The sequence below is a fragment of the Macaca nemestrina genome, chromosome 2, assembly GCF_043159975.1.
Source record: "Macaca nemestrina isolate mMacNem1 chromosome 2, mMacNem.hap1, whole genome shotgun sequence".
Classification (NCBI taxonomy): Eukaryota; Metazoa; Chordata; class Mammalia; order Primates; family Cercopithecidae; genus Macaca; species Macaca nemestrina.
The window spans coordinates 98691785-98718746 of NC_092126.1; the positions used below are offsets into that span (position 1 = coordinate 98691785).

At 45.3% G+C, this 26962-nt stretch overlaps 2 protein-coding genes across 6 annotated transcripts in view; one reads left to right on the top strand and one right to left on the bottom strand.

The window, feature by feature from the left end:
- Positions 1-9831, top strand: part of LOC105480148 (SUMO specific peptidase 2) — a 47540-nt gene extending 37709 nt beyond the window's left edge. For both annotated transcript variants that reach the window (XM_011738658.2, XM_071091405.1), the window contains 3 exons: positions 1985-2069; positions 4312-4407; positions 6576-9831. In XM_011738658.2, the coding sequence (XP_011736960.2) occupies positions 1985-2069; positions 4312-4407; positions 6576-6638 (244 nt within the window). In that variant the 3' untranslated portion in view covers positions 6639-9831. The remainder of the gene's footprint in view (positions 1-1984; positions 2070-4311; positions 4408-6575) is intronic.
- Positions 9832-18763: 8932 nt separating this feature from the next.
- LOC105480151 (insulin like growth factor 2 mRNA binding protein 2) overlaps positions 18764-26962 on the bottom strand; it is a 193018-nt gene continuing 184819 nt past the window's right edge. The window contains exons 13-15 of one of the 4 annotated variants that reach the window (XM_071091408.1): positions 26131-26262; positions 23816-23929; positions 18764-21364 (exon numbers count right to left, since the gene is read on the bottom strand). In XM_071091408.1, the coding sequence (XP_070947509.1) occupies positions 21248-21364; positions 23816-23929; positions 26131-26262 (363 nt within the window). In that variant the 3' untranslated portion in view covers positions 18764-21247. Of the gene's footprint in view, positions 22400-23815; positions 23930-26130; positions 26263-26962 lie in introns of all 4 variants that reach the window. The other 3 variants (XM_071091407.1, XM_011738660.2, XM_011738659.3) reach the window with 3 other exon arrangements.

The window sequence follows — 26962 nt, forward strand, 5'->3', positions numbered from 1 at the left end:
TTTATTTTTTTTTGTCTAAAAATAATAGCTGATTGCAACTGAGAAAACATGTTTAGTAGCATCACTGAAAACAAGTTTGTCATGTATTATGATGTAAAATAGATCTTATTAGAATCCTGTGATTTGCATTAGATTTCTTTGGGATTGATGCATTATTCTGAATGTTCTAAGGAGCTGTTAGTTGGGGAGTGTTAGTCCTCCAAATTCTTAAGCCCACTCATATCTTTATGCTTTCCATGAGAGTTGAGTTTATCTCAGAACCCAGGGGCGATGTTTAAAGTGTGTGGTTTCAGGGGACTGTTCCGAATAGTAATTGCTATAATAGAAACTGGTCTTTAAAGCATAGCTACTTCTTAGCTAGGTAAAGTAGTGACATGAGTTAAGTGAGAAAATGCATCAGTAAGATGGGTCCATTTTTCCTTTTCTGCTCACTAGAAGCAATGAAGTTCCTTCTTTTAACTTTTACTAAGGACAAATTAATCTTGTGAAGAAAAGTTGTTGCTAACAATAATTCAATATTGTTTAGTATAAAAGGTTATTTTTATTTATGGTTGTTTATCTGGAATAAAAAGTATAGAGAAGACAATTCTAAAAATTGTAAGATACACCAAATTGTTTATAAAATGATTCTCTTCTAGTCTTTTCTTTGTAAGATGTGTATAAATTGTACACACATACATTTGCGTTCATACATATACATATATTATCCCATGTATAGAAATGTTCTTACTGGGATCATACAGTATAGTTTGATGTGTTGCTTATAATAGGATTTGAAAACTCATATTTTATTACATTCGTGCTGTTTTTTTTTTTTTTTTTTTTTTTTTGAGATGGAGTCTCACTGTGTTACCCCGTGCAGTGGTGCAGTCTCAGCTCACTGCAACCTCTGCCTCCTGGGTTCAAGTGATGCTCATGCCTCAGCCTGCTAAGAAGCTGGGAGTACAGGCTCCCGTCACTGTGTCCGGCTAATTTCTGAATTTTTAGTAGAGACAGGGTTTCTCCATGTTGGTCAGGCTGGTCTTGAACTCCCAACCTCAGGTGATCCGCCTGCCCCAGCCTCCCAAAATGCTGGGATTACGGGCGTGAGCCACTGTGCCCGGTGGTCTTTGGCTTTTTATCTTATCTTATTTATTTATTTATTTTTTGAGACGGAGTTTCACTTTTGCTGCCTAGGCTAGAGTGCAATGGCGTGATCTCGACTCACCACACCCTCCACCTCCCGGGTTCAAGTGATTCTCCTGCCTCAGCCTCCCAAGTAGCTGGGATTATAGGCATGTGCCACCATGCCTGGCTAATTTTGTATTTTTAGTAGAGACGGGGTTTCTCCATGTTGGTCAGGCTGGTCTCAAACTCCTGGCCTCAGGTGATCCATCCGCCTCGGCCTCCCAAAGTGTTGATTTACAGGCATGAGCCACTGCACCAGGCCTATGTTATTTTTTATATCTTAATTTTAGTGGGGGCATCTAATGCTTATCAACCTGATATATATTTCAACTTTTAAAAACAAGCATGTACAATTTTTATAAGCAGACCTCCCCAAATTAAATTAAAAATCCAGAAAGCCACTTTGGGAGGCTGAGGCAGGCGGGATCACAGGCTCAGGAGATCGAGACCATCCTGGCTAACATGGCGAAACCCCGTCTCTACTAAAAAAGTACAAAAAATTAGCAGGGCGTGGTGGTAGGTGCCTGTGGTCCCAGCTACTTGGGAGGCTAAGGCAGGAGAATGGCGTGAACCTGGGAGGCACAGGTTGCAGTGAGCTGAGATCGCGCCACTGCACTCCAGCCTGGACGACAGAGCAAGACTCTATCTTAAAAAAAAAAAAAAAAAAAAGTCCAGAAAGCAGTCACGTTTTTAAAAAGCTAATGAATATGGATTTGAGAATGGCATATCTGTTTAACATCACAAAGCCCTTTGTAACCATAATGGTTAGTTTCTGTAAGGATTTATTGTTGTATTCCTTCTTTGTTTTGCTTTTTAGTCAGTATTTACAGGATGAAAGTAAGACCAAAAGAAATACTGATCTGAATCTTTTAGAGTGGACCCATTACAGCATGAAACCACATGTGAGTGACAATCATCTATATTTGACATAGTTTGTTGCATTTACTAATAGTATATTGTTCATATTTGGCTCCCTTTCTGCCCTTCCTCCCTCCCTGCATACTTTTAAAGTACACATCTTTTTTCTTCTTTCTTTTTTGTAGAGATGGGATCTTGCTTTGTTGCCCAGGCTAGTCTCAAACTCCTGGCCTCCCAAAACAAAGTGCTGGGATTACAGGTGTGAGCCACTATGCCTGCCCAGAGTATACATCTTAAGAATGATCTGCTTCTAAATCTTTAGCAATTAATTTAACTAAGATGGTTGCTTAGCTTTCATCTTCTTGCGCCAAATGTAATGTTAACCATATGCTTGCATATCTCTCACAGAATTGGGGAAAAAACCCAATAAATTCAAGTTGGCTAATTTCCCTGTTGGTGCTAATGAAAGTTTACATTTCTTTTCCAAAATTTGGGAGTTTGTTTATTTAAATCTTAGGATCCCATTCCAAAAAAAGCATTTTAATTTCTAAACTGAAAAATTTGGGCTGGGTGCAGTGGCTAACACCTGTAATCCCAGCACTTTGGGAGGCCAAGGTGTGCAGATCACCTGAGGTCAGGAATTTGAGACCAGCCTGGCCAACATGGCAAAGCCTTGTCACCACTAAAAACCAACTGGGTCTGGTGGCGCATGCTTATAATCCTAGCTATTCAGGCGGCTGAAGCAGGAGAATCAGTTAAACCCGGCAGGCAGAGGTTGCAGTGAGTGGAGATTGCGCCACTGCACTCCAGCCTGGGCAACAGAGCGAGACTGTCTCAAAAAAAAAAAAAGAGGGCCGGGCGCGGTGGCTCAAGCCTGTAATCCCAGCACTTTGGGAGGCCGAGGCGGGCGGATCTCAAGGTCAGGAGATCGAGACCATCCTGGCTAACACGGTGAAACCCCGTCTCTACTAAAAAATACAAAAAACTAGCCGGGCGAGGTGGCGGGCGCCTGTAGTCCCAGCTACTCGGGAGGCTGAGGCAGGAGAATGGCGTGAACCCGGGAGGCGGAGGCTGCAGTGAGCTGAGATCCGGCCACTGCACTCCAGCCTGGGTGACAGAACAAGACTCCGTCTCAAAAAAAAAAAAAAAAAAGAAAAATTTGAGGGATAAGCTTTGAAATTTCCTAAGGAGAGCACAGATGTAAGGAAGAGTCTGTTAGGATGAATACTGTGTTCTGGTATGGGAAATGGAATAAAGCAAGCAAATTGCCTTTCTTTGTATATTGTAGTCTGTAGTTTTGTCCATTCTGTGAGAGATGCTAGGCTCAAGAGAAAAGTGTGAGGTATCTGCGTATGTATGGATGGTATGTATTTAAGCAAACTTTAAAAATCATAATTAACTTCATTTCTTTGAATAAAAATTGAGCTTTTGTCATCTAGTGTGTTTTCCAGCAGTGGAAGCGGCCTCTCCCATATTCTTACTAACTTGTGCTACTTGTGACTGACAGCCAGTGTGTGTCAGGAACCGCCAAGGTTAGGGCAACACAGGCCTGGAGAAGGTGTGAGCTCAGTGGGTTTAGAATCCACCACCTTTGGCTTATTAAGCTTTTAGTGCTGCTTGTAGCAAGTCTTGTTTTTGCCTTAGGGCATAACTGATCTGTCAAGGCAAGATCCTGATTGGTTAAAGCCTATTCAGGAACTTCTCTCGTCCGCCTTGAAGCTGTAAGGGTCCAAAGCAGTAGTCTTATTTTCTTAGCTAGAGAAATTACATTTCTGATTGACCACACTTGGCCCTTTTTAAAATTAATAAATGCTTCTGAAATAATTCTGACTAGCATTCCCGGTAGTAAACCTCCTTTCAATTTGGTTTCTTTGAATGGGAGCTGAGATATGGAACTTTCACTTTGTTTTTTTCTTTTCTGAAAAACATTTTTCCTATGGGGTCACGCTCTCCATCTCATAGTCTGGGTTTCCAATCAAATGCAGAACCATGGAAGATTAAACACAAGAACAGAACAGAAAGGAAAAGCAGTATTCGCAAGTTACATCTTAGACCTGTGGCTTCAGTTCTCACAAGGCCTGTTTTTCCCTTGCTATGATCTATGTTTTATACCACACAGAGTAAGAATAATTGTGTTTTTTTGTGTATGATGGTGTGTTTAGGTAATACCTGATTTAATATTTACCTTTATAATATTGTTTATAGCAATATTTAGAAAAAGTCCAAGGGATTTGTATATAATGATGTTTTACCCTTTCCTCCCTTCTTTTTTCTTTGTAATTTTAGGAGATTCCTCAACAGTTGAATGGGAGTGATTGTGGAATGTTTACTTGTAAATATGCAGATTATATTTCTAGGGACAAACCTATCACATTTACTCAGGTGAGTGAAGACCCTCCTCATTCATTTACTTGTTACTAAGCAAGATAAGGCACTTGGCCAGTGCCTGGCACATGTTCAGCTCTCAGTAGTAGTAGCTGGCCAGGCGTGGTGGCTCGCACCTATATTCCCAGCACTTTGGGAGGCCGAGGCAGGCGGATCACCTGAGGTTAGGAGTTCAAGACCAGCCTGGCCAACACGGTGAAACCCCATCTCTACTAAAAACACAAAAGTTAGCCAGTTGTGGTGGTGCACACCTATAATCCCAGCTACTCAGGAGACTGAGGCAGGAGAATCGCTTGAACCCAGGAGGCCGAGGTCGCAGTGAGCCGAGGTCACACCAGTGCACTCCAGTCTTGGCAACAGAGTGAGACTCTTGTCTCAAAAATAAATAAATAATAGTAGCTGGGCTCATGCCTGTAATCCCAGCACTTTGGGAGGCCAAGGCAGGTGGATCAGCTGAGGTCAGGAGTTCAAGACCAGCCTGACCAACATGGAGAAACCCTGTGTCTACTAAAAATACAAAATTAGCCAGGCGTGGTGGCGCATGCCTGTAATCCCAGTTACTAGGGAGGCTGAGGCAGGAGAATTGCTTGAACCCAGGAGGTGGAGGTTGTGGGGAGTCGAGATCACGCCATTGCACTCCAGCCTGGGGCAACAAAAGCGAAACTCCATCTCCCAAAAAAAAAAAAAAAAAATAGTAGTAGCTGTGCTATTCTTATTGCTGTAAATCTTGGTTTTAGCCCTACCCCTGCCAGAATCAGGGTTTGTTATTTTATCTGCTCTCAGGTTTATCCTAGTCTTTGGTACACAATGGGCACAAATTGCAAACCTCTGAACTCTGGCATTCATTGGTTCCTGTGTATTATTATTTCTAGCCAAAGAAAGAGGTATGTCAGTATTTAATAGCAAGGGAAAAACAGGCCTGTGAGCACTGAAGTCACAGGTCTAAGATGTAACTTGTGAATACTGTTCTTCCTTTCTGTTCTGCTCTTTTGTTTGTTTAATTCTCCATGGCTCTGCATTTGATTGGAAACTCAAGTATGTTGGGAATTCTTGAGAATTTGTAACAGTGGATTCTCAACCTTTTTACAACTGAGGACAACCTCATTAAAAATATTTTTCAGGCCGGTGTGGTGGCTCAAGCTTGTAATCCCAGCACTTTGGGAGGCCGAGGCGGGTGGATCACGAGGTCAGGAGATCGAGACCATCCTGGTAACACAGTGAAACCCCGTCTCTACTAAAAAATACAAAAAACTAGCCGGGCGAGGTGGCGGGCGCCTATAGTCCCAGCTACTCGGGAGGCTGAGGCCGGAGAATGGCGTAAACCCAGGAGGCGGAGCTTGCAGTTAGCTGAGATCCAGCCACTGCACTCCAGCCTGGGCGACAGAGCGAGACTCCGTCTCAAAAAATATATATATATATTTTTCATCCACAGACTTTATTTTGATAGATGTTGTCTACCAAGCAAACTGTATTTATTACATGAATACAAACTATAATACAAACTGTATTACATGAAGTAACTAGGACTCCCATGCTGAATTAATACAATTCCAGTAAAAAATAAAGGCATTTATTGCTTAGTCTTAGCAGTTTTACTAAGAGCAAATGTGCAGTTTTTACTAGATGTTTTGAACTATTTAAAATAATTTAAGAATCATGTGTTAAGACTTTTTAGCCCCCACCCCTAGGTAGGACATCACTAGTTTATTATTATTATTATTATTATTATTATTATTATTATTTTGAGACGGAGTCTTGCTCTGTTGCCCAGGCTGGAGTGCAGAGGCATGATCTTGGCTCACTGCAACCTCCATCTCTCAGGTTCAAGTGATTCTCCTGCCTCAGCCTCCTGAGAAGCTGGGACTACAGGCATGTACCACCATGCCCGGCTAATTTTTGTATTTTTAATGGAGGCGAGGTTTCACCGTGTTAGCCAGGATTGTTTCGATCTCCCGACCTTATGATCTGCCCTCCTCGGCCTCCCAAAGTGCTGGGACTGCGCCCGGCCTTTTAATGGTTTGATAAGTATGTTCCATGATCTAAAAATGTCAACATTTAGAAAAAGAACATGGACATCCTGCTTTATTGACATGATTACACCTGAAGGTTGTGCTGCTGTGCACATTATGATGTAATGCGTGTGTTGTTTATGGGATTCTTTGCAGCACCAGATGCCTCTCTTCCGGAAGAAGATGGTGTGGGAAATCCTTCATCAGCAGTTGCTGTGAGAAAACTTTGCCTGGTCCCCTCTAGCTGCTGGTGGTTCTTTCACAGACATTTCCATATACCTCATGCATTGTGGGTTAAAAAGTCCCTGCATCACTTCTGTTCTCTCACAGGTACTGAGCTGTCAAAAGTGCATGAAGGCCTCTCACTGCACCCTAGTCCTGACTTGGGGTGCAGAGGGCTGCTTGCAATCCTGTTTGTAAGGCTGTGCCTGCTCAGAGCTTTGGACTGTTCAACCCACACAAGAACAAACGCTAACTACTATTTTTTTTAAGAGATTCTTTTCCCTATGAATGTGGGAAATGCAGGATTTACTCTGTGAATTGTTTGTTTTCTGTGTGTTTGTTCAGCGTATTCATTCACTCACTCGTTTGCAAACATAATGGGCAGTGGTCATTTGCTGCTGCTCTTTTACAGTTAGCTCTAAATTACTTGTTTGAACTATTTATTTCTGAAAGGAATGTTACTCAAGCTGCCACTCCCTGCTGAAGACCAGGAGGGAACTCTCACTGGGGGCGGAAGGAAGTGGAGCTGGAGCAGTAACTGCCAACATGAAGCTGGAGGGTTTGGGATTTTGTTTTTTGTTTTGTTTTTTTGAGGCTCAAAAATGCTGGGAGAAATGAAAATGCTGTGGGATAGGGCTCCCGTTGCCTTTCAGAGGAAGTCTGACACTACAGCGTTGGCACAGTGCCATGAACAGTGGACCTGTGCCCAAGGAACTCTGACTATCCAAGCATCTTCCGAAGAGATGTGTTGTCATCTTAAAGAGACTTCCCTTTCTGGAAATGAGGTGACTTGGCTTAGTCTTGAAACTGGATTCATGGATTTGAAGTAACTGTAAACCCTAAATCTTCATTTTCATCCCAGATCTGATTGAGTATAAACCTCAGAATTATAGGGCCTGGCCTGAGCTGTTTAATTCAAAAGATACTATTCAATTTAAAGCTATTTTTCCTCAGAGTTTTTGTTTTCTATATATTAAGCCTAAATTAAGTTTTCTACTCATTAAGACTGACATCTCCCCACTCCATCCCCACTGAAATTTGTGGAAGAAAATTTAGTACTTGGCTCTGAGGTTGCCAGTTATACAATAATCTATTTTGCATATGAAAGTTTGTATTTAACTTTTTTGTTCATTAAAAACCTTACTGATGTGGTTATAACTTCAGAAAGTTTAGAGTTGGTCGGAACATATTTTGCAAGATCTAGTGCCTAGTGTTGCTTTTCTGATGTAATAAAAGGTTGTCTGGCAGAACCTAAAAAAGTATATGCTGAAATGATTTCCAACCCTCTCCCTACTTCAACCTCCCAAACTTGTTCTGGTTCATAAAAGCAAGAGGTAAAACTGGAAAAATTGGGCATGTGTTACCTATGAATCTACATGCCTGCCATTTGGAGTGCTCCGGCTGCTGGTCCCAGAGGTATACTGGTTATAGCTATTGCAGCCAGTTCCCTGAGACTTGTAAAATCCTGGTTTAGGACATGGGCCTGTGGTGTGGATTGAAAATGCTGGGCCTACTTGATGGTCAGCCAGAGGCCATGTGGTTGGGTGATGATTGAAGTGGGAGCAGGTTGTGCTACACCTCCCTCCTTCCTGCAGCCCCTGCTCCTTTCCCTGGGCTCCTGGCACTGAGTGACTACTGGGACCAGGCAATGAGCACAGCCAAAAAGGCCAGAGGTCACTAGGTCAGCATTATACCAAACACCTGGCTTTCACTGGGCATCAGCGTGCTTCACTTGAGAGTTTGGTACCATGGTTAAGATTGATTCCATGCTAGGTAAGTCCTGTTAGGAATGGCAGTTTGTATTCCGCCCACATGAATTATGCTGGGCTTAATGTATTATTTGAGGGGCTTCTTAAGAGCAGTTCTCACTGAGCTTTCCATTAACATACACTCTTCTGGACGGCTCTTAAAACTTCCAGGACATAATGAAATTGGGAAGAGCAGAGTGTTGAACTCTATAGCATGGCCTTCTGCTTGACCCTGAGTTCCTGAATTGAATGTGAGAGATCACAGGCCATGCTTCTCTAGGCATTAGAGAATGTCTCCCTTGGCATAAAGAAACATGTTAGTAGTACGGTTTTTTGTTCAGTTGAAAAAACAGCTATTGATTTTATTAGTAGCAAATTATCACCATTAAAGCCAGTGTTGTTTTTTGTTGTTGTTTTTATTTTTTTGTTTTGTTTTTGAGACAGAGTCTCATTCTTGTCGCCCAGGCTGGAGTGCAGTGGCGCAATCTCGGCTCACTGCAACCTCCGCCTCCTGGGTTCAAGCGATTCTCCCGCCTCAGCCTCCTGTGTAGCTGGGATTACAGGCATGCACCACCACGCCCGGCTAATTTTGTATTTTTAGTAGAGACAGGGTTTCTCCATGTTGGTCAGGCTGGTCTTGAACTCCCCACCTCAAGTGATCTGCCCGCCTCGGCCTCCCAAAGTGCTGGGATTACAGGCTTGAGCCATTGCGCCTGTCCCACCAATGTGTTTTTTATACTGGACTGATAAAAGATGCAGTGAGCCATTATTCCCTTTTAGCAGGTAGTCTATTAAAAATTGGTGTTGATTTTTAAAATATACCATTGAGAGCAAGTATCTTTCCCAAGCTTGACCTTGAACAGAGCTGGATGGGAGTGGGAGGCAAACAGATTTGGGACATATGGAAGATGTTCTTGGGAGCCCCATATTCTACCTCAGTTACCCAAGGCTATTAGAACCTCTGAACTTTTCCTCCTCTGAAATCCTAAGCACAACTTCGGGAACATCATGTCCGATAGCAGATGTCTGCCTGCTGTGAGGAGCTGCTCGATGTGGAGACCAAGGTGTGGGTGTGGGCAGAATGTGTCCTAGTAGAAATAGTGAACCTCAGATATGAATAAATAAGCAAGAGACCGAAAGTTAAATGTGTGACAACCTCAGTACTATAGTTAAGCTACATCCTTTACATTGGCTTTTGTGAACTAATTGGGAACCTATTCTCTTTTATAACTCTTTCTTTGAGAAAAACTCCTAAGCACCTGATATTCAAACAAACTTATGGTACTTTACTCGTTTGTAAGTTGGCAATCTAGCTGGCTGTATTATTGCTTTGATAATTTCTTTTCTTTTAATTTACCTAATATATATAAGGAAGGGGTTTGGATATATTAAAATAGGTGTTAATTTTATCTATTTACCAATAAATTCATCTCTTTAATTCAGTGGCTTTCACTTTTCTTTTATTGCAACTCATAGGAATAAGTGTATTTTATGTTGTGACCACACACACACATAGTGTGATTATATATGGACACAAAAATTTCACATGTACTTTTGTGAAGTAATACATATTCTTACTATACTCTGATAGTTTTATTTCAGTTTTTAAAAAAATTCAGGTTGTGACCACCAAGTTGATTTCTCTGCCCACTAATGGACAGATAATTCAGGGAAGGAAAATACTGCTCTAAGTGACCTGACCACAAGATACAAATTCTGTTTAAAACCATAAAGCTTGAGACCAAAAAACAAAAACAAAAAAGCATATATATTATAAATGTGAGGCTGTTTTGAGATGAGTCCATCTAAATCTAGGAAAACAGGCTAGCAGCTTTGAGACCCTAGATGGAAATATGTGGTGGAAACAATCCTTAAATTGTAGGTCCTTAGATGGGCATTTCCTAAAATGTGTTAAGTCTTGTAACTTGTATAAAAAATATGTAATCCCAGCACTTTGGGGGCCACTGAGGCAGGAGGATCGCTTGAGCCCAGGAGTTTGAGACTAGCCTAGGCAAGATGGCAAGACCCCAATTTTTTTTTTTTTTTGGAGACGGTGTCTTGCTCTGTCACCCAGGCTGGAATGCAGTGGCGCGATCCCAGCTCACTGCAAGCTCCACTTCCCGGGTTCACGCCATTCTCTTGCCTCAGCCTCCCAAGTAGCTGGGACTACAGGCGCCGCCACCACGCCCCGCTAATTTTTTTGTATTTTTAGTGGAGACGGGGTTTCACTGTGTCAGCCAGGATGTCTTGATCTCCTGACCTCATGATCTGCCCACCTCGGCCTCCCAAAGTGCTGGGATTACAGGCGTGAGCCACCGCGCCCAGCCTTTTTTTTTTTTTTTTTTTTTTTTTAAAGAAATAAAGCAAAGGGTCTGTGGGCCAATGAATATGTGTACCATGTCCTTTCCTCTTGGGGATGCATAACAAACATCATAAGAAGTTTGATATGAACGAATTATGTCTTAACCTAGCCTTTCCTAAAACTTGGACGTTGAACCCTTTTCTGTGAGACACCTATGGAACTATTTTATGGAATACACTTAGGAAAGTGCCAGGAGAAGCAACAGAGAGAGTTCTTGGCAGTATGTACTTGAAGAACACATGGGGCAACCTTACCACTCCCCTTCCACGGCCTCCCAGGAACACCCCTCCTCATGGCGATCATAAAGTTTGATCCCACACTACCACCCTGTCTCCTTTGATTTTTATTTAATTATATCAGTAATACGTGTTCAAAGAAAATACTGATAAGGTAAAGAATATTAATTCTGCAAATTCACCAACCAGAGTTAATACCTCTTAACATTTGGGCCAGGTGCGGTGGCTCACACATGTAATCCCAGCACTTTGGGAGGCTGAGTTGGGCCAATGACTTGAGGTCAGGAGTTCAAGACCAGCCTGACCAACATGGTGACACTCCATATGTACTAGAAATACAAAAATTAGCTGAGTGTCGTGGTGGGTGCCTGTAATTCCAGCTACTGGGGAGGTTGAGGCAGGAGAATCGCTTCAGCCCGGGAGGTGGAGGTTGCAGTGAGCAGAGAGCATACCACTGCACTCCAGCCTGAGACTCCGTCTCAAAAAAAAAAAGAAGAGGGTGTATATATCCTGGCCTTCCCCCTTCATGGGTGTGTGAATACATATCCAGGCTTGTGTTTGTATATAACTTGTTATTAACAAATACAGAACTATATAAATGATTATAAACTCCTTTTCCACTTGAACATTTTCATGTCAATAAATCTCATTTTAATTGCACAGTATTCCACTATATGGCTATAACATTTATTTAATCCAGTATTATTGAATATAACGTCTTGCACAATGTTTGGGTTATTCTAAGAAACTCAGCATAACAATTTCTGGGTTAAAAGTTATGTATATTTTTAAAAATCAGGAAAAAGATAATTACCCATTGGTATTTTGACTTTTTCATTTCTTCCAGCATGGGATGATTGCGTCTCCACTGATTTAAGTTTTTTTTTTTTTTTTTGAGACGGAGTCTGGCTCTGTCACCCGGGCTGGAGTGCAGTGGCCGGATCTCAGCTCACTGCAAGCTCCGCCCCCCGGGTTTACGCCATTCTCCTGCCTCAGCCTCCCGAGTAGCTGGGAGTACAGGCGCCCGCCGCCTCGCCCGGCTAGTTTTTTGTATTTTTTAGTAGAGACGGGGTTTCACCGTGTTCGCCAGGATGGTCTCGATCTCCTGACCTAGTGATCCGCCCGTCTCGGCCTCCCAAAGTGCTGGGATTACAGGCTTGAGCCACCGCGCCCGGCCTGATTTAAGTTTTATAACATTTTTCATGTGTAGGCCTTCAGTTCATTCGGAGGGATTTAATATCTCATTTTAGTCAACCATTTTATCCTTCTTTCAACTACTTTACAAAAAAACCTTTTATTATTGGGATTTCAGGACTCAGGCAAAATGGAATAGTACAGAAACCCCCCCTTGTGGTTTGCTTTCCATGGTTTCAGTTACTCTTGGTCAACCGTGGTTTGAAAACATTAAATGAAATAACAGAAATAAACACTTTGTAAGTTTTAAATTGTGCACCATTCTGAGTAACATGATAAAATCTCTCACCATTCTGCTCCATCCTTGGTGGGACATGAATCATCCCTTCATTTTTATTTTATTTTTTAAACAGAGTAGAGTCTTGCTCTGTCTCACCCAGGCTGGAGTACAGTGGTGCAATCTCAGCTCACTGCAGCCTCTGCCTCCGGGGTTCAAGTGATTCTCCTGCCTCAGCCTCCCGAGTAGCTAGGACTACAGGTGCCTGCCACCATGCTTGGCTAATTTTTGTATTTTTAGTAGAGACGGGGTTTCACCATGGTGGCCAGGCTGGTCTTGAACTCCTGACCTCGCGATCCACCCGCCTCGGCCTCCCAAAGTGCTGGGATTACAGGCGTGAGCCACCGTGCCTGGCCTGCAATTATTTTTATTCTTAGAATACATCCCACTAGAGATTCTCAATGAAAATACTGTTTTTAAAATCAAAATACTTTTTTCTCTGATTATGCTGTCAACTTGATACACGGTTGGATTCTTTTTTTTTTTTTTTTTTTTAGTATTTAGGGATTTGCTTTTTGCTTTTGTTTTGTAGTTCTGAAAAATAAACACCAGCTCAAGAGCAAAAACTACCCAAATGCATTCTCAGTAGTTTTGTTGGCTTCACCCTGTTTCTTACCCTGTGTAGGTAATGTTTTCTTCCTCTTTTGGGATACAGGGTCTTACTCTGTTTCCTGTGTTGGAGTGCAGCGGCATGATTTCAGGTCACTGCAGCCTTGACTTCCTGGGCTCAGGCAATCCTCCCACCTCTGCCCCCCAAGTAGCTGGGACTACAGGCATGCGCCATCACATCTGGCTAATTTTTGTATTTTTAGTAGAGACGGGGTTTCACCATGTTGGCCAGGCTGGCCTCGAATTCCTGACCTCCAAGTGATCCACCCACCTTGGCCTCCCAAAGTGCTGGGATTACAGGTGTGAGCCACCAGCCCCCCCCGAAAAAAAAACTATTGAAATAAAAATAATTATTTAAAAAATTAGCCAGGTGTGGTGGTGCATGGCTGTAGTCCCAGCTACTCAGGAGGCTGAGGTGGGAAGATTGCTTGAGCCCAGAAGGTTGAGGCTGCAGTGAGCCATGACTGTGCCACTGCACTCCAGCCTGGGCAACAGAGGAAGAACCTTTGTCCAAAGGGAAAAAAAAAAAAAAAATGTAATTTTGTCTCTGAGGTTTTCCCGTCATGCCAGCTGTTTCTGAGACAGCAAGAGCTGTTAAGAACACTCAATTAGGGTTTCCAGAGACAATGACTTTCTGTGGCTGATATGAGCTAGATTAGAAAAATGGGCTGGGCACGGTGGCTCATGCCTGTAATCCCAGCACTTTGGGAGGCCAAGGCAGGCAGATCACTTGGAGGTCAGGAATGGTGACCAGCCTGGCCAACATGGTGAAACCCCGTCTCTACTAATAGTACAAAAATAAGCCGGGCATGGTGGCGGGCGCCTGTAATCCCAGCTACTTGGGAAGCTGAGGCAGGAGAATCATTGAACTTGAGAGGCGGATGTTGCACTGAGCCGTGATCACGCCACTGCACTCCATCCCCGGTGACAGGGCGAGATTCCGTCTCAAGAAAAAAAAAAAAAAAAAAAAACAGAAAATGAACCTGTATGGGATGCATCTTCAATTTTTGTTCATCATCTTAGGGGGAGTGAAGGGAGGAAATAAAGGGCAGCAGCAGGAACTGACCGTGAACTTCTGGGGAATTTGCTAGCCGTGTTGTTAGTCATGGTAGTAGGCCAAAAAGGCTCCAGGAGGCCCCAAGGCACAGAAGTTTGGATGCCCATATGATTTAGGCAGGTTTCTAGCCATCTGGAATTGTGGGCTCCCTTCATAATAGAAACATGGAGATACCTCTGTGGCCCACATCCTTCCCCAGGGAGGTAGGGATAAGACTAGGCCAAATTTTTTTCATAGTCTTCAAGTCCTTCTCCCTTCTCTGTCTACTCAGCCATTTGAATCCCAATTGGTGCAAGGTTATTGGTCTTCCCTGCCTGTCCTCAGCAGCCCAGCGTTCTCTCTCACCCGTGCCTCCCGTCACTGTCAAGATGCTGTCTTCCTGTCTACAGCTCATCCTTTGCTTTGGTTCTTCGTTGAAACTCCTCCAAACTTCTATCAATTCTCCTTTTCTCATATTTTAAATTCTCTCTCTATGCTGGAATCCTCTTCTGATCTACAGCCAGCCTGTATCAGTCCTTCCTTTCCAGAGCTCCATGTTCGAGGAACCAAGAATGGCACCGGTCAGAGCTAGAGGGTGGGGGGATGAACAGGACAAAAGGGATGTTCAGGCTTAGATTAACAGACCGCTACGCATCATAGATTTTCAGGGGATTCAATCTAAGGTGGTAGGAAGGGGCTTTTGGAGTGATGTTCGCTAATGAATAAAAACCTTCGTAGTTAAGCTAAATCTCCATTTAACAACTACTATTTTAGTGTAAAATCATGTGCAGTTAGGACTTTCTGGGATGTCAGACTGTCATGTCAAGACTGGGATTTATAGCTGAAGAAATTGATTGTGGTGGTCTGAGCCCACATGTGAACAGTTCATCAGAGCCCAGTTCACATACATGAAACTTCTTACTCACTGTAAGGTGGAACAGGACGCCGTCCTGTAAAGGATGGTCTCATGCTGGTGCTGCCCTCAGAAAACTCGAGAGTTGAACCCAGTTGCAAAATAATCCAGGGTTCCCTGGAAATGGGCTGCTGGGAGAAAAGTCCTTGCTTAGGAACAAAGCGAGCTGGTCTTGTTCCTGTCTTCTGCCTCTTCTTGTGGTCTCCCCTTCATTTCTGCAGGCCTAGGACACTTTAGGGGTGCTTCATGCAAGGGCAAGTCGGGCATCATGTCAGCACCCTTTTCTCTTGTCTTTCTTGCACATATTCATAGACAAATGGTTTGGAAATGGGCACTTTAAAAGTGAAACCTGAAATTCTGTCACCTGTAATACGGGTCAAACAATGAAATCTGATAGGTGGAGTCAAAGGGGTCCACTTTTGGAGGTTCCTGTGTCACTTCTCCCCCTCCCAGATGTCCTCCTCATCCTGAGAGTCATCACCAAGTTCTTGGGCCTATACTTAAAGCCCTTCCTTTAAAGATGTGCTGTTCTAGGACGGGTGCAGTGACTCACGCCTGTAATCCCAGTACTTTGGGAGGCCGAGGTGGGAGGATCGCCTGAGGTCAGGAGTTCGAGACCAGCTTGGCCAACATGGTGAAACCCCATCTCTACTAAAAATACAAAATTAGCCGGGCGTGGTGGTGCATGCCTGTAATCCCAGCTACTGGGGAGTCTGAAGCAGGAGAATCACTTCAACCCAGGAGGCAGAGGTTGCAGTGAACCGAGATCGCACCACTGTACTCCAGTCTGGGCAAAAAAAGTGAAACTCCACTCAAAAAAAAAAAAAAAAAAAAAAAAAAAGTGCTGTTTCTACCAGGTGCAGTGGCTCAAGCCTGTAATCCCAGCACTTTGGGAGACTGAGTCAGGTGGGTAACCTGAGGTCAGGAGTTGGAGACTAGCCTGGCCAACATGGTGAAACCCTGTTTCTACTAAAAATACAAAAATGAGCCAAGCGTGGTAGCAGGTGCCTGTAATCCCAGCTACTCGGGAAGCTGAGGCAGGAGAATTGCTTGAACCGGGGAAACGGAGGTTGCAGCGAGCCGAGATCGCGCCACTGCACTCCAGCCTGGGCAACAGAGCGAGACACTGTCTCAAAAAAAAAAAAAAACAAAAACAGAAAAGTGTTCTTGCTCATTTGACATGGATACCTCAATTAGGGAACACCTTTCAGTAATGACTGTGGCTGCCAAGAATCCCACAACTTCTCTTGGGCTGGCTGGCACCTATGGCTTGTGAAAGCAGTGGGTCTGAGTCCTAAACAGGGGAGGGCGAAGGTGGAGCCACAGGTACAGGGGCTTCTACTGGCCACATGAAGGGCCAGGCTGTCCCTGTCCATCATGCCAACCACAGCAGTGAGAGTAACAGTAGGGCGAACAGCTGGACATCTCCATGCCATAAAACTTCAAAAGTCAAGTCAGCATCACTGAAATTGGAAATAATGAGAAAATGAGTGAGGACATCAGTGAGGAACACATTTTACATGGTATACGGGGAATGTGGCTACTCTGGAATCCCATCAGTTCACCGTCATCTGCCCCCATGTGCCCTGAACTGTCATCCCAAAAAGCTGAACTGGCTATCTCTGGCAGTCAGTGTTAACTCTGTATTCCTCAGATCACTTGGACGTATGGCAGCCATCTCTCGTAGGCTCTCCAAGTCTATGAACATAAGCTTATAAATGGAGCAGGGCTTTTCTCGTCCAACCTTTGCACAGCATGTTGGTGGCAGTGCCAGGTAGAGCACCCACTCCTCAGTCCAAGGCTGATCCTGCCCTTCTGACCTCCCAGAATACAGGCATTCCCTGTTTATTGAACTTGGCTTTATTGCACTTGAAGACACTGCAGTTTTTACAAATTGTACATTTGTAACAACCTTGGGTAAGTCTATTGGCATTTTCCCAACAACATGCTCACTTTGTATCTCTGGGTCACATTTTGGTAATTCTTGCAATATTTATTTCTAACTTTTTCATTATATTAACTATTATGATCTATGATCAGTAATCTCTTATATCACTTTCATAATTCAGCACCACAAACCATGCCCACGTGGCAAAAAACCTATAATTTGTGTGAGTTCTGACTGCTTCACTGACCTGCCATTCCCCATCTCTTTCCCTTTCCTCCGGCCTTCCTATTCTCTAAGAAACAATATTGGAACAGGCCACTTAATAACCTTGTAATGGCCTCTTAATGTTCAAGTGAAAGGAAGGGTTACACATCTTTTGTTTTAAATGGAAAGCAAGAAAAGTGATTAAGCTTACTGAGGAAAGCATGTTGATAGTTACGACAGGCTGACAGCTGGGCCTTCTGTGCCAAACAGCCAAATGAATACAAAGGAAAAGTTCTTGACGGAAATTAAAAGTGCTACTCCAGTGAACCAGGAACAGTAAGAAAGTGAAACACCCTTACTGCTGATAGGGAGAAAGTTTGAGTGATCTGGATAGAAAATGAAACCAGTCATGAGATTCCCTTAAGCCAAAGCCTAGTCCAGAGCAAGGCCCTAACTCTCTTCAATGGTTGGTTCATGAGGTTTAAGGACAGAAGCCACATGTAATACAAAAGTGCAAGGTGAAGCAGCGGGAGCTGCTGGAGAAGCTGCAGCAGTTATCTGAAAGATCTAAGATCACTGATGAAGGTGGCTACACCAAACAACAGATGTTCAATGTTGATCAAACAGCCTTCTATAAGAAGAAGATGTCATCTAGGACTTTTATAGCTAAAGCAGAAAAGTCAATGTTTGGTTTCAGAGCTTCAAAGGAAGGCTGACTCTTAGGGGTTAATGCAACTGGTAACTCTGTTGAAGGCAATGCTCATTTACCATTCTAAAAATCCTAGGACCCCTAAGAATGATGCTAAATCTACTCTGCCTGTGCCCTAGAAATAGAGTAACAAAGCCTGGGTGCCAGCACATCTGTTTACAGCATGGTTTACTGAGTATTTTAAGCCCCCTATTGAGATTCAAATGATTACTGCTCACTGACAACGCACCTGGTCACCCAAGAGCTGTACAAGGAGACGAATGTCTTCATGTCAGCTAACGACATCCATTCTGTAGCCCATATATCAAAAGAAAATTTCAAACTTCAAATCTTTTTTTTTTTTTTTTTGAGACAGAATCTCACTTGGTTGCCCAGGCTGGAGTACACTGGCACAATCTCGGCTTACTGCAACCTCCACCTCCCAGGTCCAAGCAATTCTCCTGTCTCAGCCTCCCAAGCAGCTGGGATTACAAGTGTGCACCACCACGCCTGGCTAATTTTTGTATTTTTAGTGGAGACAGTGTTTCACCATGTTGACCAGGCTGGTCTCGAACTCCTGACCTCAGGTGATCTGCCTGCCGCAGCCTCCCAAAGTATTGGGATTACAGGCATGAGCCACTGCATCCAGTCTCAAATTTTTTTAAGATATAAATTTTTAAATAAATTGGCCAGGTGTGGTGGTTCATGCCTGTAATCCTAGCACTTTGGGAGGCCGAGGCAGGAGGATCACTTGAGGTCAGGAGTTCGAAACCAGCCTGGCCAACATGGTGAAACCCTGTCTCTATTAAAAATACAAAAAGTAGCCAGGCGTGATGGCAGGCACCTGTAATCCCAGCTACTTGGGAGGTTGAGGCAGGAGAATTCCTTGAACCTGGGAAGTGGAGGCTGCAGTGAGTCGAGATCAGGCCACTACACTCCAGCCTGGGTGACAGAGTGAGACTCCATCAAAAAAAAAAAAAAAAAAAAGTACATTTCATAAGGCTACAGCTGCCATAGATGATGATGATTCTGATGAATCTGGGCAAATTGAAAAGCCAGAAAGGATTCACCATTCTCGATGTCATTAAGAACATTTGTGATTCATGGAAGGAAGTAAAAATACCAACTTTAACAGGAGTTTGGAAGAAGTTGATTCCAACCCTCATGGATGACATTGAGGGTTCAAGACTTCAGTGGAGGAAGTAACTGCAGATGTGGTGGAAACAGCAAGAGAACTAGAAGTGGAGCCTGAAGATGTGACCGAATTATACAATCTCATAATCAAACTTGAACAGATGGGCGGAGTTGCTTCTTATGGATGAGCAAAGAAAGTGGTTTCTTGAGATGGAATCTACTCCTGGTGAAGATGCTGTGAACATTGTTGGAAGGACAACAAAGGCTTTCGATTATTACATAAACTTAGCTGATGAAGCAGCGGCAGGGTTTGAGAGAACTGACTCCAATTTTGGGAGAAGTTCTGTGGATAAAGCACTACGTCAAACAGCATCGCATGCTACAGAGAAATATTTTGTGAAAGGAAGAGTCAATCGATGCCCCAAACTTCATTGTCTTATTTGAAGAAACTGCCACAGCCACCTGTACCTTCAGCAACCACCACCCTCATCGGTCGGCAGCCATCAACATTGAGGCAAAACTCTTCATGACCCAAAAGAGTACGACTTGCCTAAGGCTCAGATGATCATTAGCATTTTTAGCAATAAAGTATTTTTAATTAAGATATGTACACCGTGGGGCCTGGCGCGGTGGCTCACGCCTGTAATCCCAGCACTTTGGGAGGCCAAGGCAAGCAGATCACAAGACAGTCCTGGTTAACACGGTGAAGCCCCATCTCTACTAAAAATACAGAAAGTTGGCCAGGTGTGGTGGCACATGCCTGTAGTCACAGCTACTGGGGAGGCTGAGGCAGGACAACTGCTTGAACCCAGGAGGCGGAGGTGGCAGTGAACCGAGCTTGCGCCACTGCACTCCAGCCTGGGTGACAGAGCAAGACTGTCTCAAAAATAAAAAAAACACAAAAAATGTACAGTTTTAGAAATAATGCTATTGCACACTTAATATAGTGTAAACATAACTCACATGCTGTAGGACACTAAAACATGTGTATGACTCATTTTATTGCCAAGTTCGCTTTACTGTGGTGGTCTGGAACTGAACCTGCAACGTCCCTGAGGTATGCCTGCACTTAAAAGTGAGCTTCCCGTGGAGGCCTGAAGTGCCTCTTCCCAGAACTGTCGGGCATATTATCCTCCCCCTTTCCTCCACTTAGAAAGCAGCTTTGCCTGGCCAAGCTTGAAGTTCCTTAAGGATAGACTGGTCTTCCCTAGCTTGACATGCAGTCGATCCATCCTTCTAGCCCCGGGGTTCTGAAACTTCAGTGCACACAGCAATCACCCAGAAACCTTGCTGAAAAGGTTGCTGGGCCTCACCCCCAGGATTTCTGATTCAAGGTGGACCCCAAGAATCTACATTTCTAACAAGTTCCCAGGTGATAGCTGCTGGTCTGGGGACTACACTTTGACCACCGATCTAGTTTAGCTTCTCCCAAAGACTTTCCTGGGAAAAACCAGCTTTCTCAGAGTAGCTGTGCAGATCCTGGTCATATTCGCCGCCTGCCTCCCCAGGTCCCTCAGTTAGGACTCAGCTGACACCTGGGATGAGGCAATGCTTACTTAGTAAAATAAAACACCAAGACACCAGGATCTTGTTAGCTGGATATATTTCTTTTTTTCTCTTTTTTTTTTCTTTTTTTTTTTTTTTGTCACAGAACACTGTTTGCAGTAGAGGAAACTGGCATTGCAGTCTGGTGGTATAATGGCTTGTCCACATAAACCAGTACATGTTCATCCTTTAGCGCAAAAGCCCTAATGGCGCGTACCCTATGAAAATTCAGGACATCTCCAATATTCTCTCTCTCTGTTTTTCTTTGTCATCTTTTTTTTTTTAAATAAACATTTTCAAGGTTTGTCCAAAAGAAGGCCATATAGGTTCTTGGCTAGCGGAAGACAATTCAGAACAGCTGTTGCACACTTGCACTGTCACCTTCTCCAGGCTGGCAGTTGATATCTTATTTTTTTTTCCAACTCATTTTTATTAAAAAAATAAAAAAATGCTCCAACTATCAGTTTTACAAAATCTCTAAGGGAAACACAAGAGCAAGGTGCTGAGGTAAAAAACACCTGAGGTAGCTTTTTCTGTGTGTTTTTCTCGTTAAAAAAATCTGTAAATTTAACGCCCTGGGCCAACAACCTTGGTAAATTTCTACTTTCCTCCACATTTTTTTTTTTTTTTAAGAAAGAAATCATTTTGCTGAATATTGATGGCTTATACACCAAAATGCAAAAAGACAAAATACATTCTTTCATTGTGGAATTTTTTCTTTGTTTGGTTGACTGGTTGGTTTGATGGGTTCCTGTTTTCCTCTTCCAAAACGCTAGGACAAGTACCATTGACTCTTGTTCTTTTGAGTAACCAAGTGTAAGCTGAGGCTGGTTTGTGTGTTTCGCTTTTGTTCCTTTTGTGTGATGTGATACTCAGAGCACTGCTTTGCCTGGGTAGAGGGGGTGCATAGATACGGGATTGAGATGGAGGGATGAGGGAATTCAAAAGAATGGAGATGGAGAAGAAGGGGAGGGGAGGGAGGGGAGAGATAAACAGAGAGAGACAGAGAATTATATAGCAGTATGCAAAAAACCAGTTTAAAACCTGTGAAGCAAAGAGAAATGGGTGTATGAGCTAGACAGGCATGAGGAGTGACAGAGTTTCCTCTTCAAGGAGACGGTATCCCTTCTGTTGACATACACAGGTGATCCAGAACTGCGTGAGTGTCCTTCCGACGGGATTTCCCTCTGGGTGAATTTCGTGTGGGTGGCCTCAAAGCTCCTCTCTACACCGTGAGACCTCCCAAAGAAAGACTTTATTCTTTAAAGTCTAGAAAAGCCTGCTTTCTCTTTAAAAAGAAAAAAAATTAATAATTGATTAAGAATTGGAGTTAGTTGAGTTATCTGATATATTATTTCTAAAATATATTACTGCTGCAGGCACCCTGTGTAACCCACAGGCCACATATCTTAACATCTTCCCCTTCTAATATGTACACACATGTACAGAGACGATTTGCCACAAAAAAAGGGTGTGCATTTTGCTTGGCTTTGAACACGTTCACCTATGTTAGTTCAACTAAAAGGGATAGCGTCGTGGGAGTTAAGGAGAGATCCGAGTGGATGGTGAAGTGGATGGTGAAGCCTGCAGAAGCCCTGTGGGGCGGGAGGCGGCCCGGTGGTTCTGGCAAACCTGGCTGACCTTCCCCACCCCTCCTCGGCCCCTGGGATTCTCGGGGGCCTCTGCAGAGTCCCTGGCCGCCTCCGCAGACTTCTCATTCCTCAGATGGTCTTTGGTTTGCTCCCGATCTGGCTGGCTGTGTTTGGTCTCATTCTGTCAGGTGTTGGAAGGGCTACATTCATCCGTTGTTTTGCTGGTGCCTGTGGGAGCCTCACTTGCTGCGCTGTGAGGCGACTCCCTGAGGGTATTTCTGCTCCTGCTGCTTCACCTGTTGTACAATTTCCCTGATCTTGCGCTGTGCAGTCTGCAGCAAGGGAGAGAAGGGAGAGGAAGGGACAGGGGAAAAAAGGAACCCAGTTCTGAGGACAAACGGCAGGGGAGGCTCTGGGGCTTAGGGAAGAAGGGTGGAATGTTCAGACAAGCGTCACCTACCCACTCCCGCACCTTACTCCGGGCCCTTTTCTGCCGCGAAGTAAGTGGCAGAGGCCCCCCACCAACTCCCACCCCAAGGTCCAGGGTAAGGGGATGGGACTTCGGCAGCCTCCAGTTCACTGCTGGATGGACAGGCCAGGAAGCAGAAGCAGGCAGCCGGCAACACGGGGCTGTGCAGAGTCAGATGCTACACTTGGGCTCCCATGCTGGTCCTACCCCCGTTCTACAGTGGCTAGAAGGGCATGAGTGTGATGGACAGGGGAGGGAGGGAGGAACTGAACCCAGATGCTCCACCCTGAACAGCTGGAGCACACACATGAACCCCCAACCTGTCCCCTCACCCAGCCCAGCACTGTGCCTGCAGGCAGCTCCCTGGCAGACTGAACTCCTGTAGGAACTGGCTGTTCAGACACATTCCCAGGTCACCGAGGAGCTGAGCGGAGCGGGGAGACAGCAGACAAGGGGCGTGGCCAGGGACTCTGACTGCAGAAGACCCAAGTGAGAATTTTGAAGGGCACTGGGGGGGTGTGTGTGTGGGTGGCAGGGGAACCACAGTGTGGCAGGTGCCCTTTCCTGGACCATCAGGTCTCTTGGCACAGGCACAGGCATTGGGAGAGCAGGCTGACAGCTTAGACAAACCTTCAGTGTCTGCTTACACCAAGTACACCGTTTGTCTTCACTAATTCAGGACAAAGAGCAGGAATGCTGTCTTCCAAAACTCAGTTTACAAAAGCACCAAAGAGAAAGTGGCCAGGTGCTGGCCTTTCCCAGTGAAAGAGAAGCAGCTGTGTGGAGGTGCAGTATTTTGACAGGGTGGGTTGCGGTGAGACGGAAGAGGAGGAGAGAGAAATGAGAAACGAGGCTCTCTTGCCATGAGCATATAGCCTTTCACAGTAAGTGTTCAGGCTTTGGGGGAGGAATCCAGAGGGTGGGCTTGCCTGGTTCCCAGGCTGGCACTGGGGCCTGAGGAGAGAGGGTGAGGGAAGCTGAGACCATGCCCTTAAGCATTGCAGGGGGCTTGGAACCTGCTTGGCTTTGCTTAAGGGCTTAACTCTCCACTCTCCCTCAAGCTCCTGGCATACATACCTTGGGGATGATAGTGGAGAGAAGTGTGAAACAACATCCCTGCCCTGGGGGCCATCCCTGAAGAGCCGGGAAGAACCAGGGAGAGGTTCCATCTTGGCAGGGATTGGTGCTCAGGGCTGTGGCCACCTGACAGGCCATGAGTAGCTTAGCAGAGAACTGAAAAGAGACTTGCAGGAGAGACGGGGCCCTCACAGCACAGTACCTGGCTAGCAAAGAAGTGCCCGATAATTCTGACGATCACTTCCTCATTTTCATCTGGCGTTTGGTCACGAGGCACGATGACTTCCGCACTGGTTAAGTTCTGCAGTTCATTCACCTGTGAAGGGACAAAAGGCAATGGGTTGGATAGGTTCCTTGCCCGTCAGCATGGTGGGCTCAGGACAGAGTGGAAGAGGTGGAGTAGGGGAAGGAGGACACCCCTGGGGGCTCCTCTGCCCCTGGGCACATGGGGCCATGTTGGTTGGGCCCTGCCAGGCTCAGTGACAGGGAGAGGGAGTCCAGCCACGGACTCCTGGGGCTGCTTCTGAGACAAAGTTCTCTTCTTCTGGAGTTCCCATCAGTGCAGGCCTGCCCATGCTCACAGAGACCCCAGGCTTTCCCATAACCCCCACTCCCCATCCCTACCCCGTAAGATCATTACTCCTGGACATGCTCTCCTGGGTGCTGACCACGAGCCCAAACCTCCACTTGGTTAACTGTCCCTGCGAATCAGCCCTGCTGTTCCCTCCTCCTCGTTTTCACTCCTCCTGTGAACACAGTCTTGCTCATGTGTTCCTACCCTTGGATTGTTGTCCTCTCTCCCAGCCACTGGATCCCACCCCAGGCCCACCTCCACGAAGCCTCCAGCCCATGCTGAGCTTCTTGTGTCTCCAACCACTGCCTGCATTGTTTCTCCTCCCCGCTGCCTCACTGGGCCTGCTTCCCATCAGGACTGCACGCTTCCCGAGGGCTTGGACCCCATCCTCTGGCCCTCTGGCCTGATGCCGAGCTCACAGGATGGTTCAGCATGTGCTTTAGGGGAAACCTGACAGTCTAGAGGATGCAGAGAATTCAGTGACTGGTTCTGAAATAGCCAAACAGGACACCCAGGGGCTGGGGATTCTACTCCCTGCTGATCCGTCTTTCTTTTGCCTCCTACATTCCAGCTCCACCTAATGCGCAGTGTGTGCCCTGGAAGGCCGAAAGCATTCTGGAGACAGGGAATCTTCTGATTCCACACTGCTTCATTCTTTCGTATAAAGCTGACTCATTATATCTAGAACTTGGTTTTGAATTCCTTTTAAGAGTTTCTATGTAAAGAGCTTTACAGCTGGGTGCAGTGGCTCATGCCTGTAATCCCAGCACTTTGGGAGGCTGAGGTGGGGGGATCACCTGAGGTCAGGAGTTTGAGACCAACCTGACCTGACCAAAATGGTGAAACCCCATCTATACTAAAAATATAAAACATTAGCTGGGCGTGGTGGCGAGTGCCTGCAGTCCCAGCTACTGGGGAGGCCGAGGCAGGAGAATCACTTGAACCAGGGAGGTGGAGGTTGCAGTGAGCAGAGATGGCGGCACTGCACTCCAGCCTGGGTGACAAGAGCGAAACTCTGTCTCAAAAAAAAAAAAAAAAAAAAGCTTTACAAAAACAGCAAATCACACACATATACATATATATACGTACATACACAGGACTCAAGAGCCCCCTGCAAGTTCCTGCCACCCAACACTGCTACTTTGCCAGGCAGCCTGCACTAGGTTCTACTGGAACTTCCCAGTGTTCATCTCCCCACCCAGGTAAGTCACATTCCAGAACATACCTGGGTCTACAGACCACCTGCTCATTCCCACAAGCTTCAGAGTTAATGCTCTGGCACTTTTCAAACTACACTGCGTTTGTTCTGCCACCTTCTGGTAGAAAATGTAGATGATCTTTTAAAAAACGATTTCCTCCTTGCCCACCATCCTACTGCTAAACTAGCTCCCCTACAGCCATGTTTGGGAAACAGCCAGAAGCTGGAGCCTGTGGAGGGAGAGTTAGGGACTGGGGGCATCTGTCAGGAGGGCTGAGAGTCAGGAGAGAGTGCAGGGCACAGGCCTGAGTGAAATCCAGGGAAGGGGTGGTCTGCCAAGCGGGTTAGCATCTCTCTCGGTGGGACTCCCCCCTTTCCTATTTAATGGCTGCTACGTGTGAGTATAAAGAAGGGGACAGAAGACAGTCTTTCTGTTTTCGGGGAGTGGAGACCTTCATTTACCCTGGAGCCAAGATGGGTATTACTGGGCACAGGAACGTGGTGTTTTTGGTGCTGGGCTTATAGCACCATGGACTGGGGGCCCTAAGTTGTGGAGTGAAGCTGATGACACTTTTGTTCTTGGGATCCTCATGCCTCAAAGGGCTCAGATGCCAGGAGAGCCTGAGTTTGTCTGCCAAAGACCCTGACTACATTGGGAAAGAAGGCACCAAATGGGAGACTGAGGGAACTCGGGCAAGGCCAGAGTGGGGAATCCGGCCCAGGTGATGAAGCGGAGCACACTTACGGTCTTGCCACCTTTGCCAATCACCCGGCCAGCTGTGGAAGAGGGCACTCTGATATGGGCTTCCAGCTTCACTTCTTCTTTGGGGTTAAAGAAGTTTTCCTCTTTCAGTTTCCCAAAGATCCGTCCCTGGGCCTGAGAGAGCAAGACATGACTAATGACTCTCAGTCAGCCAGCAGCAGGCCACTTCCTCAGTGCTGCCAAGGGCACTGGAGAGCCCAGACAACGGGTCAGTCCCATTCCCACACTCCCTGGGACACACAGGAAGCTGTGCGCCCCAGCCTCTGCTCTCTCACAGACCCGGGGGGTGCTGCTCCCGCCACGTCCGATGGCTGCACTTTGAAAAATGTGCATGGGCATTCATGTTTTAGTGGTCTGCAGAAGACTGCCTCCTCTAGGAAGCTTTCTGTGTGTCAGGGCTAAGGGGATGGGTGAGGGGATGGAACTCTGTCTTATTTCCATATTATCAGCTATAAATGTTTGCTTGATTGACTGAATTTGTTCAGGGGATTCTTAACTCCCATCACCACAGGGTCATAGCCCTGGTTAGTAAAGGATGGAGGTGATGGTGATGGTAATGGGATTTGAGGAGCCTGATGTTGCTTTTTTTAAATTAAAAAATTTTTTGATAGAGAACAGGGTCTTGCTCTGTGCCCAGGCTGGAGTACAGTGGCATGATCACAGTTCATGTTTTCATTTTCTTTTAGAGAAGAGGTCTCACTATGTTGCCCAGGTTGGTCTTGAACTCATGGCCTCAAGTGATCCTCCCACCTTGGCCTCCCAAAATGCTGGGATTACAGGTGTGTCACTACATTCAACATGATCTTTCTTTTTG